This window comes from Psittacula echo (assembly GCF_963264785.1).
Source record: "Psittacula echo genome assembly, chromosome: 5".
Lineage (NCBI taxonomy): Eukaryota > Metazoa > Chordata > Aves > Psittaciformes > Psittacidae > Psittacula > Psittacula echo.
The window spans coordinates 24,601,605-24,623,451 of record NC_137739.1 but is presented as its reverse complement, the minus strand read 5'-3'; the positions used below and the strand labels follow the sequence as shown (position 1 = coordinate 24,623,451).

The following is a 21,847-nucleotide window of genomic DNA, read 5'->3' as shown; positions in this document are numbered from 1 at the left end:
ATTACTTAGCAGTTCCCTTCCTCCCCCTCAAGGTACAAGCTACTTAAAATCAGGCTGGGATTCCTCAGTTACTCTGGTAATAGGGACTCTGCCAGAACCTATTGAGTCGGTTGCCTTGTAACTGTCAGGGCCTTTCAAAAGGACAATCTGAAGTCAATCCTACAGAAACTAAGGTGCTTACAGATTAGTGATGTTTATACTTCTTAAAAATAGGAACATAAATAAAATCTCTGTGCTACTGCAGCATCTGAGTAAGAACAATGCAGACAAAGCATTAGACAGTGATGAGGAGTTGCATGCTACAACAAACCAAACCCATTGCTTCTGTTTCTCTTTTAACGCTCCATGTAAAGGAAGAAATCAGTCTTGTGAGTGACCTAGTCGTCTCAGAGAACATATCAAAATAAGGTATCCAACCTTATTTTGCATCCCCTCAGTCTTCACCAGGGATATTCTCATATCTATGACTTAAAAAGAAACCATTTGTTAGCATTGCACTGAAAATCATTTGTGACCAAGTGACTGCATTATGATTAATTGTTCCTTTATAAGCTCCCATGTATTGCTCCATGTGTATTTCTTTTCCCAGAGCACTTGGGTTATGCTGTAGTGGTAATAGGTAATATATCAAATCAAGTTTTCTTTCATAAAAAACTTTAAATAATTCTATTTATTCTAACACAGGAGCTTTAATAATATTTTCCTAAACAGCTTATGACTGCGGGCACATTCTGGGGGTAACTTGTCACTGAAGTTAATTTTACTCCTTTACATTCCTAGGCCTTTACTATAATTCCTCAAAACAGGATTTAAGTAGGATTTAAAACTATATAACCCTTAAGCTGGTCCTCTGCGAAGGCAGATTTAGCCCTTAAAGCACTGCTTCATTTAAGTTTTTTAATTCCTAGTGTAACATCTTGCCTTAAATTTTATAGTGCTCAGTGCTTTGGTGGCATATAAAAAAACCTGAAACTACGGTGTGTGGCTTAAAATAAAACTCCTGTTGTTTCCTGGGGAGGATTTTGGGAAAGAGGTGTTAGTAGGGCCCTTTCTCTGCCTCTTGAGTGTGCTGGGCAAGCCCAGCTAGATCCTGCCTGCCCCTGCCTGCCTTCTTGCTGTTTTTCAGCTGACCACCCACCCTGAAATATGCTAAAATGCACAAAATACCTATCAGTGGATATGGATGTCGCCTTTTCAGCAGTTGAATTAGTGGGCAGGTTTGACTTTGAGCTGTTAGGCTTTGTTCTTGCAGGGTGTTTCCCTACTCAGCTCTTAATAACAGTGGCTCTGTGTCCACTGCATTTCTTGTACTTCTCTGATTCTATGATGCTACTTCTTTGGGACCCCTTCTCTGCAAAGCATTTGCTTATCGTATATAAACACCCAGTCATGAGCTGATCTCGCTTTGGCTGTCGTTTGATTTGTTTTAATGTTAGAATTATGTCATGCTAGAATGTCTGTCAAAAATCTTGATTTAATGTGCTTGTGATGAATATTTTGTAGGGGAAAATTAACCTTGGGTTAGAGTGCTATGATAAAATTAATCTGTTACGTTATGATGCGATTACATGAAAGTGGGAACTGTTCTCCCTTTTTTTCCAAGGTGAATTCTTAGTACTGGAGAATATCCAGAGCTAATTCTAGACAGCTGAGGAGCTGACACTAGGCTAAAATAACTCAAGCAAACAAAAAACCAGCAAGTCCTGCACTGCTATGGGCTCTCCTCTTCTTCTGGCTTTGCTGTATCAAATTTACTGAAGGTGTTGGAATAAGCTGCCTGGTGTTATTCTATCGTACTTACAGTGTAACGTCGCTTTTCTGTTCACAGCCCAGCCTACTGCATTCCAGAGGCAGCTTCCGGGATAACTGAGCAAGGATAGACTGCAAAATACATTACACAGTGGACCACGTAAGTAATTCATATACAGGAATGGTGTAGAGGCACTGCACTGTTGGAAGTATTGTTTACCTATAAAGAATGTTTAATTATCAGCATTTTAAAAATTCATTTTCTGTCCTGTTTTTATTCAATATTGAAGTTGTGTGTTTCTTTACTCTCCAAGTGCTGGTTTTGAACGCTGGATCTTGGTGGTCTTGCTTGTCTTGATTAGTTTTTTGTGTGTTAGAGGTGTAAAATACATATTGACAAAGTAATTTTCTGGGCAACCCTTTAACCCTACCAGATAATTCTCAATTTTTTTCAGTCTAACAGTTTTCATGGAGTCTGAAATCATACCTGCTACACCAAGGTTTGGAGCTTTACCTTCATTTTCTTAACAAAACTCTGAACTTAGTTTAGCCTCTCTTTTTCATTTGATGCTTGTTTACTGAAGCGATTTTCAGTTCTTCTTCAATTGAGTAAAAGCCCCAGCCTATTTTCTGGAAAGGAATATACTTTAATTTTTAAGAGAACTTGCGTTGTCAGTGCAGGTATTCCAGACTTGGTGCTTTCTCTCCTCATAGCAGCTCCACGTGATGCTTTCTGGCATAACATTAATTTCCTTGGAACTGAAATCAAAGTGTTAATTGAATTTCTCGCAGTACAAGGCTCAAATATCATCATCAGCAGCTTTTGCTGGTGATGCTTGGGTACAGTAGGGTTTGGATATATCTCTCAGCTCTATCTCTAGCCTATTGGAGTGTAAACCTTGGGTTTTTAATCACTAGACAGAGATAAATTAAAATTAAAGCTGCTCTAAATTGCGTGTGTTTGTGTTTTCATAGCAGGGACGGAGCAGCTCATGGTGCAGGACCAGTACACTGACAGTGTCTTACCCCAGTGTGTAGATGGAAACCTCCACGCGCATCCCCTTGGTTGGCTCCTCAGTTTAGCTCTGACAGTCTCTTGCTGCAGGTGAAAAAGCTGTGCTGGTTTTGCCTGTGTCAAGTCACGGACAGGATCATTTTTCCCAAGGCTCAGTGTCAGTCCTTACCTCACTCTGCCAGACTTTTACCTCCCTCTGCCAGACTTTTCCCCCCTTTGGACCAATATTAGCATGGTCTATAGCAATATCTGCACAAATCTGACTTAAATCAGTGCTGCTTCAATGGCATCAATTGGCAAAAGCAACGCTGGAGAACGAAAATCTGAGAATGATGTGCTGGTCCAGTACTGGTCAGCTACGAAGTCTAATCATTTCTTACAGCAAAACAAATCATGACTATGAGCTTTACATTCTCATTCCCCTCGAGTCAGCCTTGAGGAGTTCTGCTGCTCCAGTCACACTGCAAACTGTATTTATTTCTGTGTGTGTTTCAGGTCTTCCTCTGTATGCTCTTTCACACTGAACTCACATCAAATCCAGACAAATTTGTGTCTTTGAAGTGGGATTGTTGTCAGACTTTTGTCAGAAATTATTACATTGCTGGACAGTTTTATGGCAGTAGCAGAAAAAAATCCAATGCCCAGGTTTTTTATAATTTTCGCATGTGTTTTTGAAGCTTTCCTAGTGCCTCTTCAGCAAATGCTTGACAGAAGTTTCACAGACACCTATACATCAGGCTCTAAATCCTGAGGATCTCTTGCAGCAATAGACTGGTTTATAGTCCTTTCCGGTTTCCCTGAAGAAGAGCAGAATGTGGTTTCTCCACAGCTCAAACAGAGTGAATCTTCCATTTCTCTTTTTTTCTTTAATTGACTTGGGTGTCAGATCCTCATCTCCCTCACCTGGTTTAAAAGAGGATTTTTTCTCTCCTTTGTTTTGTTTTGTGTTTTTTTTTGGGGGGGGTTTTTTTTTTGGTTTTTTTTTTTTTTTTTGTGTGTGGGATATTTTTTTCTTTTTAGACAAGCTGTAGTTTGGAGGATACTTCTTGGAATTTGTGGCATTGAGGATTGTTTCAGACTAGGTTCCTAAACTATGACAATTTCAAAGTCCATGGGTACAATTTTTAGCTAAATAGGTTATTTAATAAAATGTACCCATAATGTTTTTCAGCTTAAAAATACCTCAGCATGTAGATATTTGTTACATAAAGAAACCAGCTTTGCAATAAACAGTAGGGTTTTCCTTATAAATGCCTGGAAATTGGTGGCTGCATAAGAAGAGAGAGAAAGGTGGGCTGTTGATGGAGAGAATGCTTGAATGGTTCTAGCAAGGGAGAGGCAGAGATTGGTTCATTGACCAGAACAAGTTATGGACTAACTGGAAGCAGCAAAGCAGCAGCATCTGATTGGAAAGAACAAATGAATTGCTTCTAGGACAGGAGTTTGGAAGATGGAGACTTGAGATAGCTCCACTAAGGAAAAAAATACCTGAAGCCAGGCTGGCAAAAGAAATGGGTAGACTTGAAACCAGGCAAAGATTGAAAGGAAAAATGGAACTATTCCAGTGTTTTCAAGGGATAAAAAAGTGCTTTGTTACTCTGTTTTCAGTAGAAGTCATTTGCCCTTGTTTTTTTCCAGCAGAGAAGTTCTGCAGGTGTTGCAGGTCGCCACTGCTGCAGTACGAAGTATGCTCTGTGCTCCTGTTCATCTTCCCAACACCGTGCAGGCACCAAGGGCCATTTCTGCTCCCATTATCTTTGGTTAGTGAAGTGAGACTGTTTACAGAGTAAGTATAGCACTCTGCTGTTTTTCTTTGGCTTTCGGGGCAGGGGGAGGAGGTCACTTTGCTTACTTGGATTGGTTTGGGTCTGCTTGTGGAAATACGGCCAGAAAATAATTCCTTTTAATTTTTTTTCCCCTGTTCTGGTTGCTGCTTCTCCATTGCTGTCCCTGAACACAGACACAGAAACAGTGACCTGAATGTGTAGTGTTTTTAGCCTCAGGGGCTGTCAGAACAGCACAGTTTTGACATGTTTCCACTGACAAGACCAACCAGGGAGAAGAATAGGAGACCATCATATGTGTCTATATATGTATGGCAAAGACTTATCATACATTGGTAAATTCAGTTTTGATGAGAACCTTGTACTGCTTACTAGGTATAGGACAAGCACACAGCAGGTTATTAAAATGACCTTATTTTTGCAGTGACGAATGATGAAGTTCATACAAAATCAGTGCATCAGGAACAGGATTCCAAGTATGGAAGAGGATAATATTTTCAGTAACTAGGTAAAATAATGTTAACATTTTTAGAAGGGAATTAACCATTGAAAAATGATAAGGAGAAATATAGGAGGTGAAGGTTGCGTCTGGAAGATGTATATTTCTAGTGTCCTTGGTGTGTACTCTACCATCTTGAACACAGACGACTTTCAGTCTTCAGCTCTTTATATGCCTGATTTTGAAATGTCACCAAGTGAACACTTCGAAGCTGATGCCATTCTCCTTTTCCCCCCTCCTCATTTAGCACAGGGAAGGTGAGATTGTCCCAGATCTCAGCCCAGCATAGAGAGTCTCCTCTGCAATGTCCATGTTGCTGAGGGCAGCCCGCGTGGTAAAGTAAGGTGTGGGGACCTTCAGCTCCTGACCCCCCACCCCCCACAACATGAATCAGAGCACCGGTGACGAGCCAGGGTTGCTGTGAACACTGCCTCTTTGCTTCCTGGATTGGACGCTATTACAGCAACTTGAAGTCAGTGCTAGTGTGCCATGCGTTGCACAGTTGTTCTTGCTCTGGATTGAGGTTCAATCATTATTGCAAATCTGCTCTTGAGTTTGGGGCAGTCAGCGGAGCTAGGTACCCAAAGGGTGATGTTGTTGGACCCATTTGCTGCCTTGTCCCTGACAGTGTTCAAGGCCAGGCTGGACAGGGCTTGGAGCAACCTGGTCTACTGAAAGGTGTCCCTGCTCCGCAGGGGGTTTGAAACTAGAGGAACTTTAAGGTCCTTTCCAACTCAAACCATTGTGTGGTTCTATGGTTCTGTGTTTTCCCTGCTACAGTGGAAGCAGGTTGTCAGTCACTTCCCTGTTTCTGTGCTCTTCCATTGCTGGTCCACGAAATGAAAAGCATGGTACCTATGTAGCAGCAGAAGGGCTTAGGAAAGCTTGGATCTCTCATGGGATCTCTGGGACCTGTGCTGTTTGGGTTGGGTGGTGCAGCCACCTGCCTGGCTGTGATTCATGCTGCACCCAGGGGCTGTGCTGGCGGTGGAACAGGGGAGGCAGCTCACCAAGCGATTTCAGAGCATCCCAAGCAGACATATAAAATGCATGGTGTGAGTGTTTGCCACTGGGGCAGACTGCAGTGCTATCACAGTGCTTGCTTCAGCCAGGTCTGTCACCTCAGAGCCTGTTACAGGGTCTGGACCAGAGGGAGCCAATAGTGAGAGGGCCCGACTGATGTGGCCTGAGTGCTGCTGCTGTGACATCCCCAGTAAGACACAGTGGTTGTGTGGAGCGTAAGAAAGCTGAGTGGAACATGTGGCCTACTGCTGGTGATGGCTGTAGATAAGAGACATCCAAAGTAAAAATGGAGGATCCTAACCCCAAGGGATAGATGGGTTTTCAGATTTGTTTGTTTGCTTGTTTTAAGGCAATAAGGAGAAGAGGACGTAGAGTGGCCCCTGGCATAAGTATGATTACGACACAGACCTGTCATCAAAGCCAGATACCATCTCTGGCAGGTTGTGTGCCTGGGAAACAGTTCTTTCAATGCAAAACAGTTTTGAGATGAGTTTTTGACACGTTCCCTCTTGCCTAGGTCTAGCAGCCAGGAAGCTGCACGGCACCGCATCCCTGCTCAAGGGGATGGAGGTGCAGTGCCAGTCAGCCTCTTCTTATACGAGGCCCAGGAGCCGGCTGTTGCTGTCACCTCTCAGGGGGCGCAGGTCGGGAAGCAGTTCATGCCGGCACTTGGCGGCGCGGGGTGCGGGACCGGTGTTTTCCTGCAGCACAGGGGCAGCCTGGTCCCACGGCTGCTGAAGTCCTTCTGTCACGTTTGCGGAGCCCGGAGCCACCCCGACGGGCCCCGGGATGGGGAGTCCGGGGCGGTCCCGGGGGTCGCAGCGGCTCCCGCTGAGGGTCCGGGGGGGCGCGACAGGAGCGCGTAGGGGCGGGGCCTCTGCAGCCGGGTATTCCCGTCCCCCCCGCGCCCATTGGCTTTTACCGCTCTTTGCTTTGCATATTAAAGAGCTCTGCTCCAATCGGGTAGCAGGGGTGGTTGTTTCATTAGCATACGCATCTCTGCGCTGGGCGCAGAGTAGCCGCCGTTGCGGCTCGTAGCGAACGAGCTTGCGTTGGGGCGGGCGGCGCGCAGCAGCCCCGCCGCAGGCAGCCCCGCCGCGGGGCCCGGGCCCGGGGCGCACGGCAGCCGGCGCGCTCCCTGGGGACCGCCACCCGCCGGCAGCGGCGCGGGCAGAGCCGGCCATGGCTGCCGCCGCGCGGGACCAGCTGGACTGAGATGAGCAGCGGCGGCGGGCGTTGGATGGGGCAGGCGGGCGGCGGAGGAGGGCTGGCTTCCCGGGCGCGCCGCTGAGGTGGCCCCAGCGCCGCGCCGGCCGGAGGCGCCTTTTTATTTTTACCTTTTGTTGTGATTGTTGTTGTTTTTAAACCTCTCGTTTTTCTCCGCCCGCCGGTGGCGGGGCTCGGTGTGCAGAGGGCGGCGGCCGGCGATGCGGTGCCTCGCTCTGCTCGGCCTCGTCGCCTGGGGCCTGGGGAGCTGGGCCGGGCCCAGCGGCGGAGCGTCCCCCCCGCCCTGCCCGGCGTCCTGCAGCTGCCACGGTGACCGCGGCGTGGACTGCTCCGGGCGGGGGCTGGCCGCCGTGCCCCCGGGACTCAGCGCCTTCACGCACGCCCTGTGAGTCGGGGTGGGGAACGGGGCCGGGGCGGGCGGGTGCTTTGTCCCGCTTTATTTTACCCCTCCTATAACCGTGTGTTTACGTACTGTTGTTGCTGCTGCGAGTCTAACACGGCCACCACCGCGGCCGCCGCGCTGCTCCCAGGCCCGGCCCGCGGGGGGCCGCCTGTGGGCAGCGGCGGGGCTCGCTGGGCCGGTCGCAGGGGCAGGTGAGGGCGACGGGGCCTGAGGCGGCACCTGGGCCCGGCCGCTGCCCCGCGCGGGCCCGGCCTGGCCTCTCGGAGGTTTAAAAGGCTGGGAGGGTTGGCGAGGGGAGCCTGTGCCGGCGGAGGGGGAGCTCCCGTAGGATTCGATGGGCTCCTGGTGCCGTCTTAAGGCAGGCGAGCGGCTGCCTGCACGTGTGTGTGCCTCTGTGCTATGTCCTCGCACTGCAGCGCCTTTCTCTTCAGTTTTCTCCAGAAACCAGCTCCCAGGCTAGCTGATCTGCTCCCCAAAGTCAAGGCGTTTCCACCCCTCAGCATGCGTGAATCAGTTAAATAAGGATGCCTTTGCTGTTACAAAACCTTCCAGTGTCTATGCACAGCTGAACCTTGGAAAAAAAGCCCAGCGTAAACAAGCGTCGGGGGCTTTGTTGAGTTTCCTTTGTGGCTAGAGAAAAATACAAACTCTGAAAACCCTTTCTCCGGTATCCTGTGATGGTACTGTAAAGCAGGCACAACCTGGTGGATTTTGCGTTGAGTTTTGGTAACTTCAGTGATAACGATTTTAATTGAGGAATGAACACTCTGTTTTGTAGCGACATGACCAGAGAGGGATTTGCAACTTTCAATGTGGTAGCTTTGCTAATCCACAAACCTGTTAAGTTTCACAATAAAACCTGTCAGTCTTGCCCCGCTTCTCAGCAAAGATTTGGAGCGAGGCCTTATATGGGCCAGTGGTCAGGTCTGTTATTGCTAAAGCTTAACAGCATACAGCACAGAGTGTACCCCAGCAAGCGACAGCACATGGGCTCACATCGGTAGTGAGCCTGCCGTGTTGTCAAAATACAGCAGCGGCATATGCCTACGAAAATGTCACTTTTTTTCCCCCTCCCCCCTCTTTGTTTGCCTACACTTAATATGCAAAGAGAGCCTGATTCTTAGTTACTGGATGTTTTGTTTACTGAGCAGGTTTCCAATTCCTCCTACCTGTTTGCATTTTTTTTTTCTTTTCTTTTTTTTTTTTTTTTTTTTTTTTTCTCTTTTAGTTGCTCAAGCTGGGTGGGGAAAGGTTACCGAGCCTTTTGCTTGTGTAGTACCTGATGAATGGCAAAAGTTGTGGGTCTTGATTGTTACCTGTGCTGAAATACTTTGTTCCTTTCTGTGCCTGTGCTGTGTTGTTGGGAACTGACTTCGTGGTGGTTTTTCTGTGGCAGAAATGGTGTTTTGGGAGTGTGTGGGGTAGGAAGTCGGGAGTTGATGTCATGAAGCCTTGGATTCGCTGGTAAATTGTCTTCTCTTCACAAACAAAACAGGAAAGTTACCCAATTTCATCAAGTACTTGAAACCTATCTGGTAAAAGCCGCATTTAAGTGCCAGGTTTTATGGCTACTATGTTGTCTGGCTGTCTTGTAAAAATGGGCTCAGTACATCTCTGCGTGCCTGCAACATGGCATTCCTTGTCTAATGGTACAAGTTGTCATAGCCAACACCCATTAGAGATAAGATCGCTGAAGAGTTTCAGTTTGAAAGTTCCAGGTAAATTTCCCAAAGCCAACTGAAGTCTTTTGGTAAAAGTAAGAGGAGATCTTATGCTTCAGCGTATTTCATGATAGATTTGTGTCGCTGTTGGTTTTATGCCCCTTAAACCTGAGCAGAAACTTTCCAGCTATCTTGTTCTGTGGCAGTGAAGGAAACTCTTGGTCCCCACTTGTGTTTAGTTCTGTTCCCTTATTTACAGAAGGAAAAAAAAAAGGGTGACTTCTTGGCACTTCTGTGCTTGAATAGTCTGTCTCTGTTGTAGTGAGGCCACTGGAAGTTTAGGATATAGAGAAAACAGTTTTGTAGGCAATAAAAAGCTCATTTCAGACCTGCTTGGCCTGAGCAATGTACAGTTTTGTCAGAGAAGCTGAGTTGGCTTGTGAGGAGGGGCAAAAAAAAAAGAAAATAACATAAACACCCACCCCCACCCCCACCCCCACCCCCCCCCCCCCCCCCCGCAGCTGACCTGTTTGTCATGGCAAAGTGTCTTAGCTATGTGAAGAGAAGAAAGCTTTGCTATGCTTTGTGTCAGGCAACATAATGATGCTAGGAAATCCCCTTAGCATTGCTACAGGGCTTTTTTTTGATTATAGCCGTAGCAGCAGTGAGTCCACAGCACAGCAGAGATGGCTGGAAGAGTGTTACAGGCGATGTTCTGTGATATTAAAGAAATGTTGTGCCTGCTTTTCTGTGTTGGCCAGGAGAGAGCAACTGAAAAGAAATTAGCTCACTGTTGACCCAAGTTGGCAGTGAATGAATTTTGAGGCAGTTGAGAACTGTGGAAGGGGGTTGGTATTTAATTCTTATGTCTGTTTTCCCGCAGTCTTAATTTATTCACATGAATTTTAATAATTTAACATAACTTCCAAAGGTGTATTTTGAAAACACAGCCATGTTTCCCGGACTGCCATGAATGGTCAGGCAATGACTTCTGTAGAGCCTCAGAAGCATCTCCTTTCAGGTTCCCCCTCTCTTTCTTTATTTCCCATTCCTCACCTCTTGACTGCTTCGCTGCTCATTCTTTGCTTACTGCAGTCGTTTGAAAGCTTCTTCAAACACAACAGGTGTTGTCTTTTTTTGTGGAATGTACATTAAATCCACTCCATTCATACCTGGCAAAAGATACTGCAACTGTGATGCTGGGTGCAGGGGGAGGAGGACTGAGGTGATAGCAGGGGGATCCATGGTTATATGGTTACTGATGTGCAGCATGGTTACATGAGGGTAGTTGCATCAGACCAAGCATCTTGGAAAGACGGCATCTATAGCTCATTACTTTTGAGTCATCAGTGCGCTTTGAGAGATAGAATTTGAATGAACAAGGTGAGTACGTCATCCCAACCACAGTCATCTTGGTGGAGAGATTTTGGGGAGATAGACAGGAGAGAGGTGTCAGCACTAGATCCGGGCACTGTGAGGGGCTGGAGGGGATGGGATGGGATGGGAGGGAGGCAGGAGGACATGACCATGGATAATTTCTTGATACTTTTACTGTAGGCGGCCATTTGTTCTGTATAATTTCGGTAGGTGTTTATGTAACTCTTAATTACCAGCTGCCTGTTTTTCTGTTTATGAAGGTTGTGATTTTGCTTTGTTGCAAAATAATTGTTGTCTAGCAAGTTGAGATGCCTGTGCAAGAATGTGAAAATGTTGTTTGTTTGGGTTTTTTAACCAATGCAGTACACGCCTGATCTCTGCTATGATATTTCACATGCCACGTGCTAGAAAACATCCATTTTAGTGGAAGACAGTTATGGTAAGGCATACTTGTACTTGTGTTTCTCATGGGTGTCAGTTTAAGAACTCAAATTGCAGTTTTAGAGGTTTAATAGTCTTGTGCAGGAGATGAAAAGCAGATAATTCTGACTGGTGACTTCAGAGGCATCTTATATGGACCTGGCTGTTTTAGGGGCTTGCCTGACAATCATGAGGAATGTAGTCCATTCTCAGTGCCTGCTGTTGTATTTTGGGCTTGAAAGGTAGAAACAGTACAGGTGATTTCCCTTCTAGTGCTTCTTGCTTGTATTTTTAGGGAGCGGCAGGGTCCCGTGCTTTAATTTTACTTTGAGTTGTGAAAGGCAGGCTTATGAGCCCTGGCTGCTTTAGAGGATAGAACTTCAGTCTGAAACGGTCATCTTGGTCTTTTTGTTTTTGTTTTTGTTTTGTTTTTTTTTTTTCTCCTTTAACCTAATACTGGCTGTCTTCCTGTGTGCTGTGTTACGCACAAGATCTGTAAGATCAAGATGTGGCAGCCTAGAAGGCCCCTTCTTTTGTGTGTTTCAATACCACAGATTACTTCAGCAGTCACAGAGACTTGATTCTCTGGGGTTTTTGGTTTTTTTTTGTTTGTTTGGGTTTTTTTTGCAGTGTGCTTGCTGTCTGGAAATATCTACACTGTTTCACGTTAGCATTTCATGTCCTGCTCTGTTTATGTATCAATAGCAAAAATGGTATGGTTCTGTTTGGACTCAGCAGAGCTTGTGCATTTTGTTATTTGTCTTTTCATCTGGCACTTTTGTTTTTTGTAGGATGATGATGAAATGCAGTAGGTGGATGTGAGATGTCTTCTTCTAATGTGTCTGATACAAACTCACAGATATTTAGCATCCTGCTCTGCTCAGATAAGCACAAGAAAGGACATGGCTGAGGTTTTATGAAGGCTGTCTAGCAGAGTTATTATGGTGAAAATTAAAGATGTCCAGACATGACCTTGAGTCTGGAAAATGTGGAATAATTGCAGTCCTCCTGAGATAGAAAAGCCTTATCTAATTAGAGGTTTGAAGGTTTTACAGTGACACCGTTGAGTTTTTCGCTTGCTTATGCCACATGGTGGTGATGGGGTGGCAAGTAATAAGAGGCTTATTCTGGCTTTTTAAAAGCATATTTCCCATACTCGCTTTGAAAAGACACGGTCACATCATTTTAATGGGAATATTCCTGTTAGTTGGCAGAAATGCTGTTGCATTTGTACATGCCTGTGCAATCCCACAGGCTGGAAGGGGGACTTGTTTGATACAGCATCCAGCGCCCAGTGGCAGTCTCTCCAGCAGCTTTCATTCAAAGACTGGATTCTTTATGATTAATATCAAACTGTCTGATTTGTCAGTCAGTCTTGTAAACAAGTAGATGCTCTTAGGTAGTGCACAGAAAAGTGAAGTGTTTGTTGTTTCAAAGTTTGTTAAATGTTTTTTACCCTTTTAATCTTCTTTGTTGGCAGAAAATTTGGTGTTTTCCTCCTTTTCTTTTATCCCTCCCCTGAAAAACCCCAGTGCCCTGCTGTAGCATGTAATTTGTCAGGTATTTGGCTTTTATTTTGTATGTTGAGCATTTGTATCAGCAATATGACATTTCTTGTTTGATGCTTCCTGGCAGAGGCTCCTAAGTGTGACTTTGGGGAATAAATGCTAAGACGATTCTTCAGCGTGGAAAAAAAAAGTTGGACTTTAATGTGAGCAAGTTTATGCTAGTAAATAATTACCTTTTCAGTTCTTGAGAGGAATTTACTAATAACTATCTGCTTGAGATGGAAAATATGGAAACTGTAATATAAGGACTGAAAAACAAAACAAAACCCAGAGAAACCTCCTCCGCAAGGATCTTTATTTGTTTTGTATTCTACATCTAAGCCAGCAATTTTTGCAGAACGCAAGCTCTTATTTACCCAGAGAAAATTACTGGCCTAGATTTCAGAAGGGCTGAGCACCCATGTCTCATTTTAGAGAGCCTGGGAGCTGCAGAGCTTCAGGAGTGTCTCTGAGTGTCTGAGACCCTTCTCTCAGCCACCCTTGTGCTTTTCCTAAAAGCTTCTTCCTAAAGGTGGCCCTCCTGTTGGGAATGGGCAGGAGATGATGTTGTATTTATGTTATGGAGGATTTGCCAGCAGCTCAGGTTTGCCTGCTCCTTGTTTTGCAAACAAGCAAGGGAGTGAAATGGATGGGGCTGGTTAGCTTCAGCATGGCCGCATGGGACTTCATGGCCAGCAGTTATTCTATTAAGGGATGAATGTGTTTCAGGCAGCAGCTCTGTGCTGCCGAGTTGTGGTTTTGGAGTTCTTTACAGAAGAAGCAGAAAGTCAAAAATAGCTTGAGGAAGAATTACAGAGATCTGTATGATCCTAGAAATAGGAGACAAAGGTGGGAAAGGGTACATGAGAGAGGGTAAGAGAAGAAGCCATCTCTATCTCAAGAAGCCTGTAAACTGAAGCAACAGAGATTTAAATGTTCTGAGATGTTTGCCAACAGAGGTATGAACAGGATTTCATGGGTTAATGGTCCCTGGGCATCCTCCCCACCTGGTAAATTCGCCATCTGCTGCCGTAGTGACCTAGGGTTTTGTTGTAGGAGAATACTCTTCTGTGGTTTCCCATACCTGCCTTTCAGGTACAGCTGCAGTTTTCTGATAAGATGTTCTCAAACTTTGGTCTGAAAAGAGATTTCTGGTCATGTGATGTTGGTTCTTGAAGCTTTCCCACCGCTGGCTTGCCCTGCACAGCCCTTTCAGAAATGTGGAGGTAGCTGTTAGTGTTTCCTTTGCTGATAGATGGGCAGCTGGTTCAGTTGATGTAGAGCTGCATGCAGCGATGGGTGGCACAGCAGAAGAGAGGAAGATCTTGAGGTTACTATATGAATAACTGACCTCACTATAAACATCTTTGAAATCCCTTGTTTCAGAGTCAGGCCCAGATTTATTCACTTTTGTGTTCCAAATAAAGCTGATATGTCCCAATGAGAAGCATCTATCATTAAATGTATGAGTGCCTGGAAAGTGTAATTAAATCATGCAGAAACAGCATGTGATCAACCTGACAAAACAATTGACTTCTTGCTTTTTTTTTTCTTTTGAAGTGCTTAGATACTGCAGCTGTCAGAGTTTCACTGAAATTGGAAGTTTACAAATCTGATGTTATTTGTTTCAAAATGTATAGCTGAAATAGCAGAATCCATTTTCTTTTACTGTTGAATGATTTAAGTGTTAAAAGGCTTGTGACAATGTCAGAACTTTCCATTTTCCAGAAACATACTGCTGTTGCTGAAAGATTAGGGGAAATCTGTATTTCAGCTTCTCCCTGGATTTGAAAGCCCATTCTGCATAAACCAGTCAACTAACATCAGTAATGATATGCATCTTTTACAAAACAACAGAGGGGACTGTCTCAGAAACAACAGCTTAAAGTAGGTGTCTGAAAATGACTGCTGAATTTGAATACGTAACAGCTAACTGATAGCATTACACATCATGTCAATCAGTATGATAATGTTTTAAACATAGCATTACAGAAATAAAAATAAATTCCTTAGGCTTCTCTTGTGTGCTTTTTGCATTTATTTTTGATGAATACAATTCATTAGGGAAACCTGTAAAGTCATGAGTATGTGGAAGATAAGAGCAATACATTTTTTCACTACTGAAGAAAGATTCTCATGTTTCTCAAGTGATAGCAGTTTTGGATGTAGCCAGAAGTTTGTTTGGTATAACAGGAGGTAACTATAAAGTATATAAAGTCTGTGGTTGAAATCTGATGCTCAGAGTACATCAGTGTTTTTTTTTTTTCTTGTTGTTGTTGATGTTTTTTAAGTCTAATATTGATAAATACACATGTAATTAAAAATCTTGTTTTATAACTTTGTTAATTCAGACAATGGCTGCTGATTTTTGACAACTTGGCCTCAAGATTCTGGTGCAGTGAAGATAACATTGAAGTAAATTTTGAGTCTGATTTTAATGTTTTCTTCAGATCAAAACATAATAGCTAATTTTTCTCTTCAGGGGTAGGAAAACTGTCACAAAGGTTAAGAACTATAGCTTTTTTTTTTTTTAATATAGTAACTAATTTGTGTAAGCTTTGCATTAAAAATGCAGGAGGAGCCTCAAACCATCAAGGTTGTCTGGAAGAAGGTATAGAAGTTATGCAGAAGCGGCTCTCTTTGGGGCAGAAGAGATTTTATTCTTTTTTCTGCAAGAGAGGAAGTGCTAATTTTTTATCTTGAGGAAAAGATGAAATAAATGTGAAGTCAAATGAAGTTGTAGAGAACTTTTTGAAGAGTACCCTGAGCAGTCAGCCTTCAGAGAGGAAACAGCTGTATTTGCAGCTCTCAGTTGAGCTTTCTCTTACTAAAACATAAAGACCTTTTTTTTAGTAGTGTACTTCCTTTCCTCTCCCCATCCAATCCTGAAGGAATGCTAGGTCTTGCAAGGACTTTTTTCACCCTAAACTTTTTGAGCAAATGTGTTTGGAGTTTTAACTGGTACACAATTAGCAGTGAATCATAAATGGATGTGCAATTTCAGAGGTATGCAGGGGAGGCCTAAACCTGTTTAATTTAGCTTAATAATGCTGCAAACACAGTTGTGTATTTTAGAACCTTGTTCTGTGAAAATGTGTTTTTGTTTGGGAGTTTTCCCATTACCTTCTTGACATCTGCATGGTTACAGATGAATAGCCTGACCCGGTGCCCCAGCAGGGAGAGCGGCATGGCTGTGCTTTCAATAGGCATGTCTCTGACAAAGGAAACATATGGAATATTTCATTCCTGTCTTTGCAAGGGCAGAGGGCTGGGGGCTTCAAACTTCATGGTAGAATGGTAAGCTAGCCACAGGGTTTGCTGTGAGCCCTCAAAATGCTCTTGCTAAGGGCATCATGCTTTGCTGTGGGACTGGAATCGTGGATGTAGAGCAAAGCTCTTTCGGCATTGCAGCATTAATAATGTGACCAGGCAGCAGAGTTCACCATGGTCGCCTTTCTTTCTTCTACATGGTACTGAGCGATGTCTAGTGGAAAGTGTTCCAGAAGGGGGTTTGGAACTAAATGAGCTTTAAGATCCCTTCCAACCCAAACCATTCTATGGTTCTATGTTTTTTGTTAACCATCTGAATACTGTGGTGGCTGGCATTTGGTGTTCAGTAGGTGCGGAAGTTGTGAGCGCAGATGCAAGGGTCCCTCTGGAACGTGCCTTGGGGTCTCTGTCCCCCTATGCCCATTACATTCCCTTTCAGAGCACAAAATGGGACTAGCTCTCCTTGTAATCCAGACACTGTGGGTGTTAGCTTGAAAATGAGAGTTTGTTTTTCCCCATTCAAGGCTTCGGGCTTGTGACAGGAAAGCATGGATGGTTTGCTCCTGTTGCAGCACTGTCTTGGAGGAGAGAATAGTGCAGGTCAGGAGAGGATGCTGAGGAAAGCTTTGCTGCTGCATGCCTTGTTAAAAGGACTTGATGGTGTCTAGCTTCAGTCCTTTCTTTGTTACGAAAATTTCACCTAAGGAGTGTCCTGTCTGTCCTTTGTAAAATTCTATTTCATATGTTTTTAAAATAACCCTTGCTATTTTTCTGAATCCTGTTTTTCCGGAACAGTAGCGGGTATAGGTAGTTCATTTGGAAAAGCGAAGAGACTTCAGTGTGCAGGCCTCTCTTTTTGGGGCAATGGGTCTTTCTGTGGGGAAACCTCATGCTCCTCACTTGGCAGAACTGGTGGATCTGGCCTTCATTTGCTTCTTGCACCTAAAATTTATGAAGGAGCCATCTTCTTTTTCAGGTACTGTGTTTGAGAGCCTAAAAATGTATTTTTAACCAGGGGAAACATTGCTCAGATTGGACAACGTGCTTTGTTGCTCTCAGTGCTCTCTGAGCTGCTCCAGCAAGTTAGGAGCCCTTGAACCTACTGAAGGGAGCCCCACGCTGTTGGGAAGATTGATGCAGTTATGGCCAAACTTAAACATTCTTTAAGGGAATTTTGAAAAGCTGCTGCCAGCAGCAATCTGCAAACTCCTTGTTCATCTTTTTTAGTTGTGTTTCGCTCAGGCAGCTCTCACCCTGCTGTGTTTCCTCTGGGTGTCTCCTTGGGGTTGTGGTGGTCTTTATGGAGTTAAGAGGGGGGGAAACTGAGCTGGGAGAGAAAAGGATATGGTCCTGTGTAAGGGGCCCTATTTGGAGAATGTAGTTGCTGATGATTTGGACCTGAACAGGCTTCTGCCTTTAGGTACTTTTTTTGCTGCTTTTCTTTTTAACATTTGGGTTTAAAAATAAAAAAAATTAAAAAAAAGAAAATTAAAAAAAAAAAGGGAAAAAGAAAAAGAAGATATGTGCTAATATTGACCAAACTGTTAATATTTTACAGAACTAGTATGAGTCTTGCTAGATGTAGAAAAATCTATGTCTTTTCCAAGGGCAAATCTGCTGGCTCTGCACTAAGTGTTTAGTGGAGGCATTAAATTTCTTCAATATCCAAGTCAATCATTTATTTAGAGTTGACTTGCCTGACATGTCATTTTCAACTAGTTTGTTTGCATCCTGGTTTTTTTAACCTGCTTCCTGAAAAGACAGGTCTCTGGTTTCCATACCAAAAATGTACAGTATCTTGATGTTTAGGAGTTCTAAGCAGGGTTTTGATATGGTTTGAGAATAATAAATGGCAGTTGTTTAATGTTTCAGCAGAAGCCTCTGCATTTGTGCAGCAAGGCCAGTTTTTCCTCCTTAAAATAAGATACATGTATTTTTCAACTCTGAAGTAATTGTGCCATTTTTTCCTCATTCACATAAGATATTTTTTTTGCCCTAATAACTAACTGGTCTAACTTAGATGAGATTGATGCCTATTTCCAAATACCTTGGATATTTATTTTGCCAAATATATTACCCATTTCCTGCAGGCATAGTGCATCACCTGGTCTCAGCTGATTCAGTGCCGTGAGGAATAGAGAATAGTGGCATGATAAGATAAACATAAAAATATTCTTTCTTAATGCTGTTTTCCCAGTGAATTTGGCTCAGCAAATTTGATGTCCAGTCTGATTTGATTTATTATTAGTCAGATTGATATTGTAGGTCACTTTGCTGAGCAAATTGCTTTGTCCTATGGCATTTTCCATGGGAATAGACAGCTTCTGTTTCATCTCTGTCCTTAGAGTGCCTGGCAGAAGATACAGCTTGGGGCTCACTCCTCGTCTGCAGTTAGTATGGAACTGCTGTGGCCCTTTGGGCTTTTCTGGATAAGACATTTGGGAAGGCTGGGGGAGCTTTGTGCAGTTTGATCCTTGACTGTTTGCTCTCTTAATGGCTGTGCCAGACTAGTAATTTTTTGCCCATGTAAGCTTTGTTACCACAATAGATAGGATAGAAGCAGATGCTTCAAATGATAAGTAATGTGCAAGTGATCACCAAGTTGGGAAATTCTGCCATACCATGACAGTACAAAATCTTCCTCCATGAACATTCTACAAAACATGAGTCTGTTTCATAGAATCCTGTGCAAATTGTCAAACATTTGTGCATGTGTCTGTTTTGCTGTGTCTGGTAAAACCATGTTATGCTGGCTGGAGTCTGTCACCCCTCCCCCCCTGCCCCATTTGTTCAGAGTACAGCTGGACTTTGATCTTTTTTCTACAATCTTGGAGTAGTAAATATTAGTCATGGCAAAAATGGATATAGAGTCACCTGCATGGGGTTGGTTCCATTGGACGGCTAAATAGGTAACAGGTACTATCCTGAGCTTTAGCTGGTATTTTTCTTTAAATAAGAATTTGGGTGTTTTTCCTGCCCTGTTGCAGCATTCTGGAATTACTGCATTACTGAGGATTTATTCCTATTCCAGAGTACTGCTCTTCAACAGGCCTAGTTGAACACAGGAGTTGCACTGATAGCTCCTGTGTGACCAGTCCCTGCTTGGTGTTTCACACTGTAGAGGTACTGGGGAAACTGAGATTTCTACGAAGTGGTCAAGATACATGTACATTTATCAACCCCCTCTCTCTCTTCCCCCCCCCCCCACCTTCTTTTGAAAGACAGTACATTAGTTCTGCATCATGATGTTGTAGAGAAGGACAAGAAGTGTGTAGTGCCTATGGTCATTCATCCAAAGTACGAAGTATGTTTTAATTGCCGGTGTCCTTAAATTACGATGTCAAATTGATAAGTGGCTTCTGATTTTAAAAGAATAGGTGAACCACAGTGTGAATCAGTAGTGAAATTACAGAGGTATTTTACGTATGACCGTTTCCAGTATTACTTTGCATGTCCTTTGCAAAAGGACAAAGTCCTTTTGCGTGTCTGATTTAAAGAAGGAAAACCCATTGAGTAGTAACACCCTACTTGGGGATTTGAGCCCTGCCATCTGTTTGCATTGCAGTGCAAGCCTTATGTCTGATAATGGTGAGGTTTGCTGCCCAGACACTGTTCTTTAGCTCTGTTGTACATAGATGGAAGTCTGTTTGTATATCCAGCCTTAAAAGTTAATCTAAGGGCTTTGCTGAATGGGTTGAGAGATAAGTTGCAAAGTTTTAAGGTTTGGTAAAGGAGGCAGAAGGGTTCTCACAGCAGAGCACTGCTAGCAAATGCGTCTTTGGAGGCTGATAGCAGATCTCTTAAGAGTTCCTATTTGCCAAATTACTGGGAAAGCCTTAACCTCTGCCTACATTACGGATTTTGGTTTTCTCCTTTTGGAGTTCAGGCACACCAGTGTGGACTTAAATGGATTTGCTTTTTAACCTGCCATTATGAAGTAGTCTCTTTTTGGTTTAGCTGTCCCCTGAAGTGTCTCAGACGGTAGAAATACAGAATATTGCTCTGTATTTGCTTTATATTTTAAAAGCAGTTAGTACATAGTATATTTCAACAGAATATATCAGGTCATCCAAGAAGCTTCAGCAAGTATCAGCCAAGAATGTGTGCAATTAAAACCACAAACAGCCCCTGTTCTGCTGCCATCTTGTCAACAGCAACAGTGCATGGCTCATGTCTTAGGTTCTTTTCCCCAGACAGGCAACTCAGAAGCCCAGGGGGAGAAGATTCTGTTATAGCTTTTCTTCTTCACCAGCTTTTCAGGGTTGTGCAAGTGACTTTCATTAAGTTTTCACACAATAGCCCAGGGCTTTTAAGGAAGGACTAGACTAGGAACTCATAGCACTTATTCCTGTATGTTGCATTCATTTAGCTGGGGTAGATTCCGAACCACCTTTGCAGTTGAAGCATAAGAGGCATCTTAAAAGCTGAAAATCTTGGTCGTACTTTAAGCATTTTTTGCTGTTTATCTGCAGAGAGATTAATGAGCAATAGGTAACTATGTTGGATCCAGGCTTGCAGAATGCAGTCGAGCTGCTTTAGGTTTCAGCACACTCATTTAATTACTGGGTTACTGGAAGTTGTCTCTGCTGTGGGGGTGCTATGCATGTGAGTATGTAGGGGAAACATGTATGTTTATACAAAGAACTCACATTTATACAAAGAACTCTGAATGAAGTTTGGGGGTACTTCGTTTGTGTTGTCTAAACAGTCCTGCTTTAAATTACCACCTTCCTTAATTTCCTTTCAAGAAGATCACAGATAGGTCTTGCTTACACTCGATTACTTCAGTGTTCACTTCCCCTATGTGATTTAACATGCACAAGCTTAATTATTCTTTTCTGGCCTGGGGAGAGATTTCCTTCCAATAATTACCTTCACTGCCCTTTACCCTTCTGCACGTTAGTGTGTTTGGAGAAACGTAGCTACTCAGTAAGCAACTCCAAACAAGGCAGTGCCTGGAGCTGTCTTGGAAGCGTAATTTATACCTTTTGCATAGCATGTTAAACTTCAGTTTGCTGAAACTCAGCTGCTAGATGTACTGCATTAGCAAGCTCTAAACATTTCTCCCTTTGCTGAAGGTGGTGTGAGTTCTGCAGAAAAGCACTAGTTAACGCTGCATCATGGTACTCTAATGGGGCAAGACAGCTAAAAAGGAAAGGGCATTGACTTTAGCAAATGGCATCCATTAATTCTACCGTTTCTACTAGCAGCTGTTGTTTAGTCAGACACTATTTAAATGTCAAAAGAGAGTAACTCCTTACGAGATGAATGTGATGCAATGCTGCCAGACTGATTGCTCCTGTGATAGCAAAGAAATACATATTTAATCCTGTGGAAATTTCTCAGGATTATATCCTTCTGGTTGCTCCTAATGCTGTTCTTCCTAATGCATAGCATGGGGGAAAGAAAACAAAACAGGAATAGTAAAGACCAGCAGGACTAAAGTGGATAAATAAATTGTTAAAATAATTTTAAGTTGATGGTAGTTAGAGAAGGTAAGACTGAGCATTTCTTGGAATGAGTAGTACAGAATTAGTTCTAAAAGCTTTGTCTTCTGCAACTTTAATCAACCTGTACGCTACACAAAATACAATATAATATGTCAAAGGGATGGGGATGCTTCCTTCTCTACCAAGTTTACTGTAGGTAAACTGTAAACCTGGTAGAAAAAAATGTAAATAAAAATTGTTCTTATTTAGCTATTTAGTGGTAAATATAATGAAAAGTAGCCAAAGGTTCCATTTGTCCTTGACCTCTGAATATTCAGTGCTATTATTAAGATGGAATAATGACCTTATTATTACACAGCCTGTAAATATATTTGTAAATTCAAGAGTCTTCATGTATGTGGAAAAAATAAACTCTTTTGAAC

The 21,847-nt window shown here is 43.4% G+C and overlaps 1 protein-coding gene across 8 annotated transcripts in view; it reads left to right on the top strand.

Moving 5' to 3' along the window:
• Nucleotides 1–21,847, top strand: part of LGR4 (leucine rich repeat containing G protein-coupled receptor 4) — an 89,447-nt gene that overhangs the window by 3,541 nt on the left and 64,059 nt on the right. For 2 of the 8 annotated variants that reach the window (XM_080618042.1, XM_080618040.1), the window contains exons 2-4: nucleotides 1,829–1,909; nucleotides 2,725–2,854; nucleotides 4,406–4,550. Coding sequence is in view for 3 of the 8 variants with exons in the window: in XM_080618037.1 (XP_080474163.1) it covers nucleotides 4,276–4,550 (275 nt within the window). In the remaining 5 variants the exon portion in view is untranslated. Of the gene's footprint in view, nucleotides 1–353; nucleotides 409–831; nucleotides 1,910–2,724; nucleotides 2,855–2,959; nucleotides 4,551–7,107; nucleotides 7,683–21,847 lie in introns of those variants that run through there. The other 6 variants (XM_080618037.1, XM_080618036.1, XM_080618043.1 and 3 more) reach the window with 5 other exon arrangements.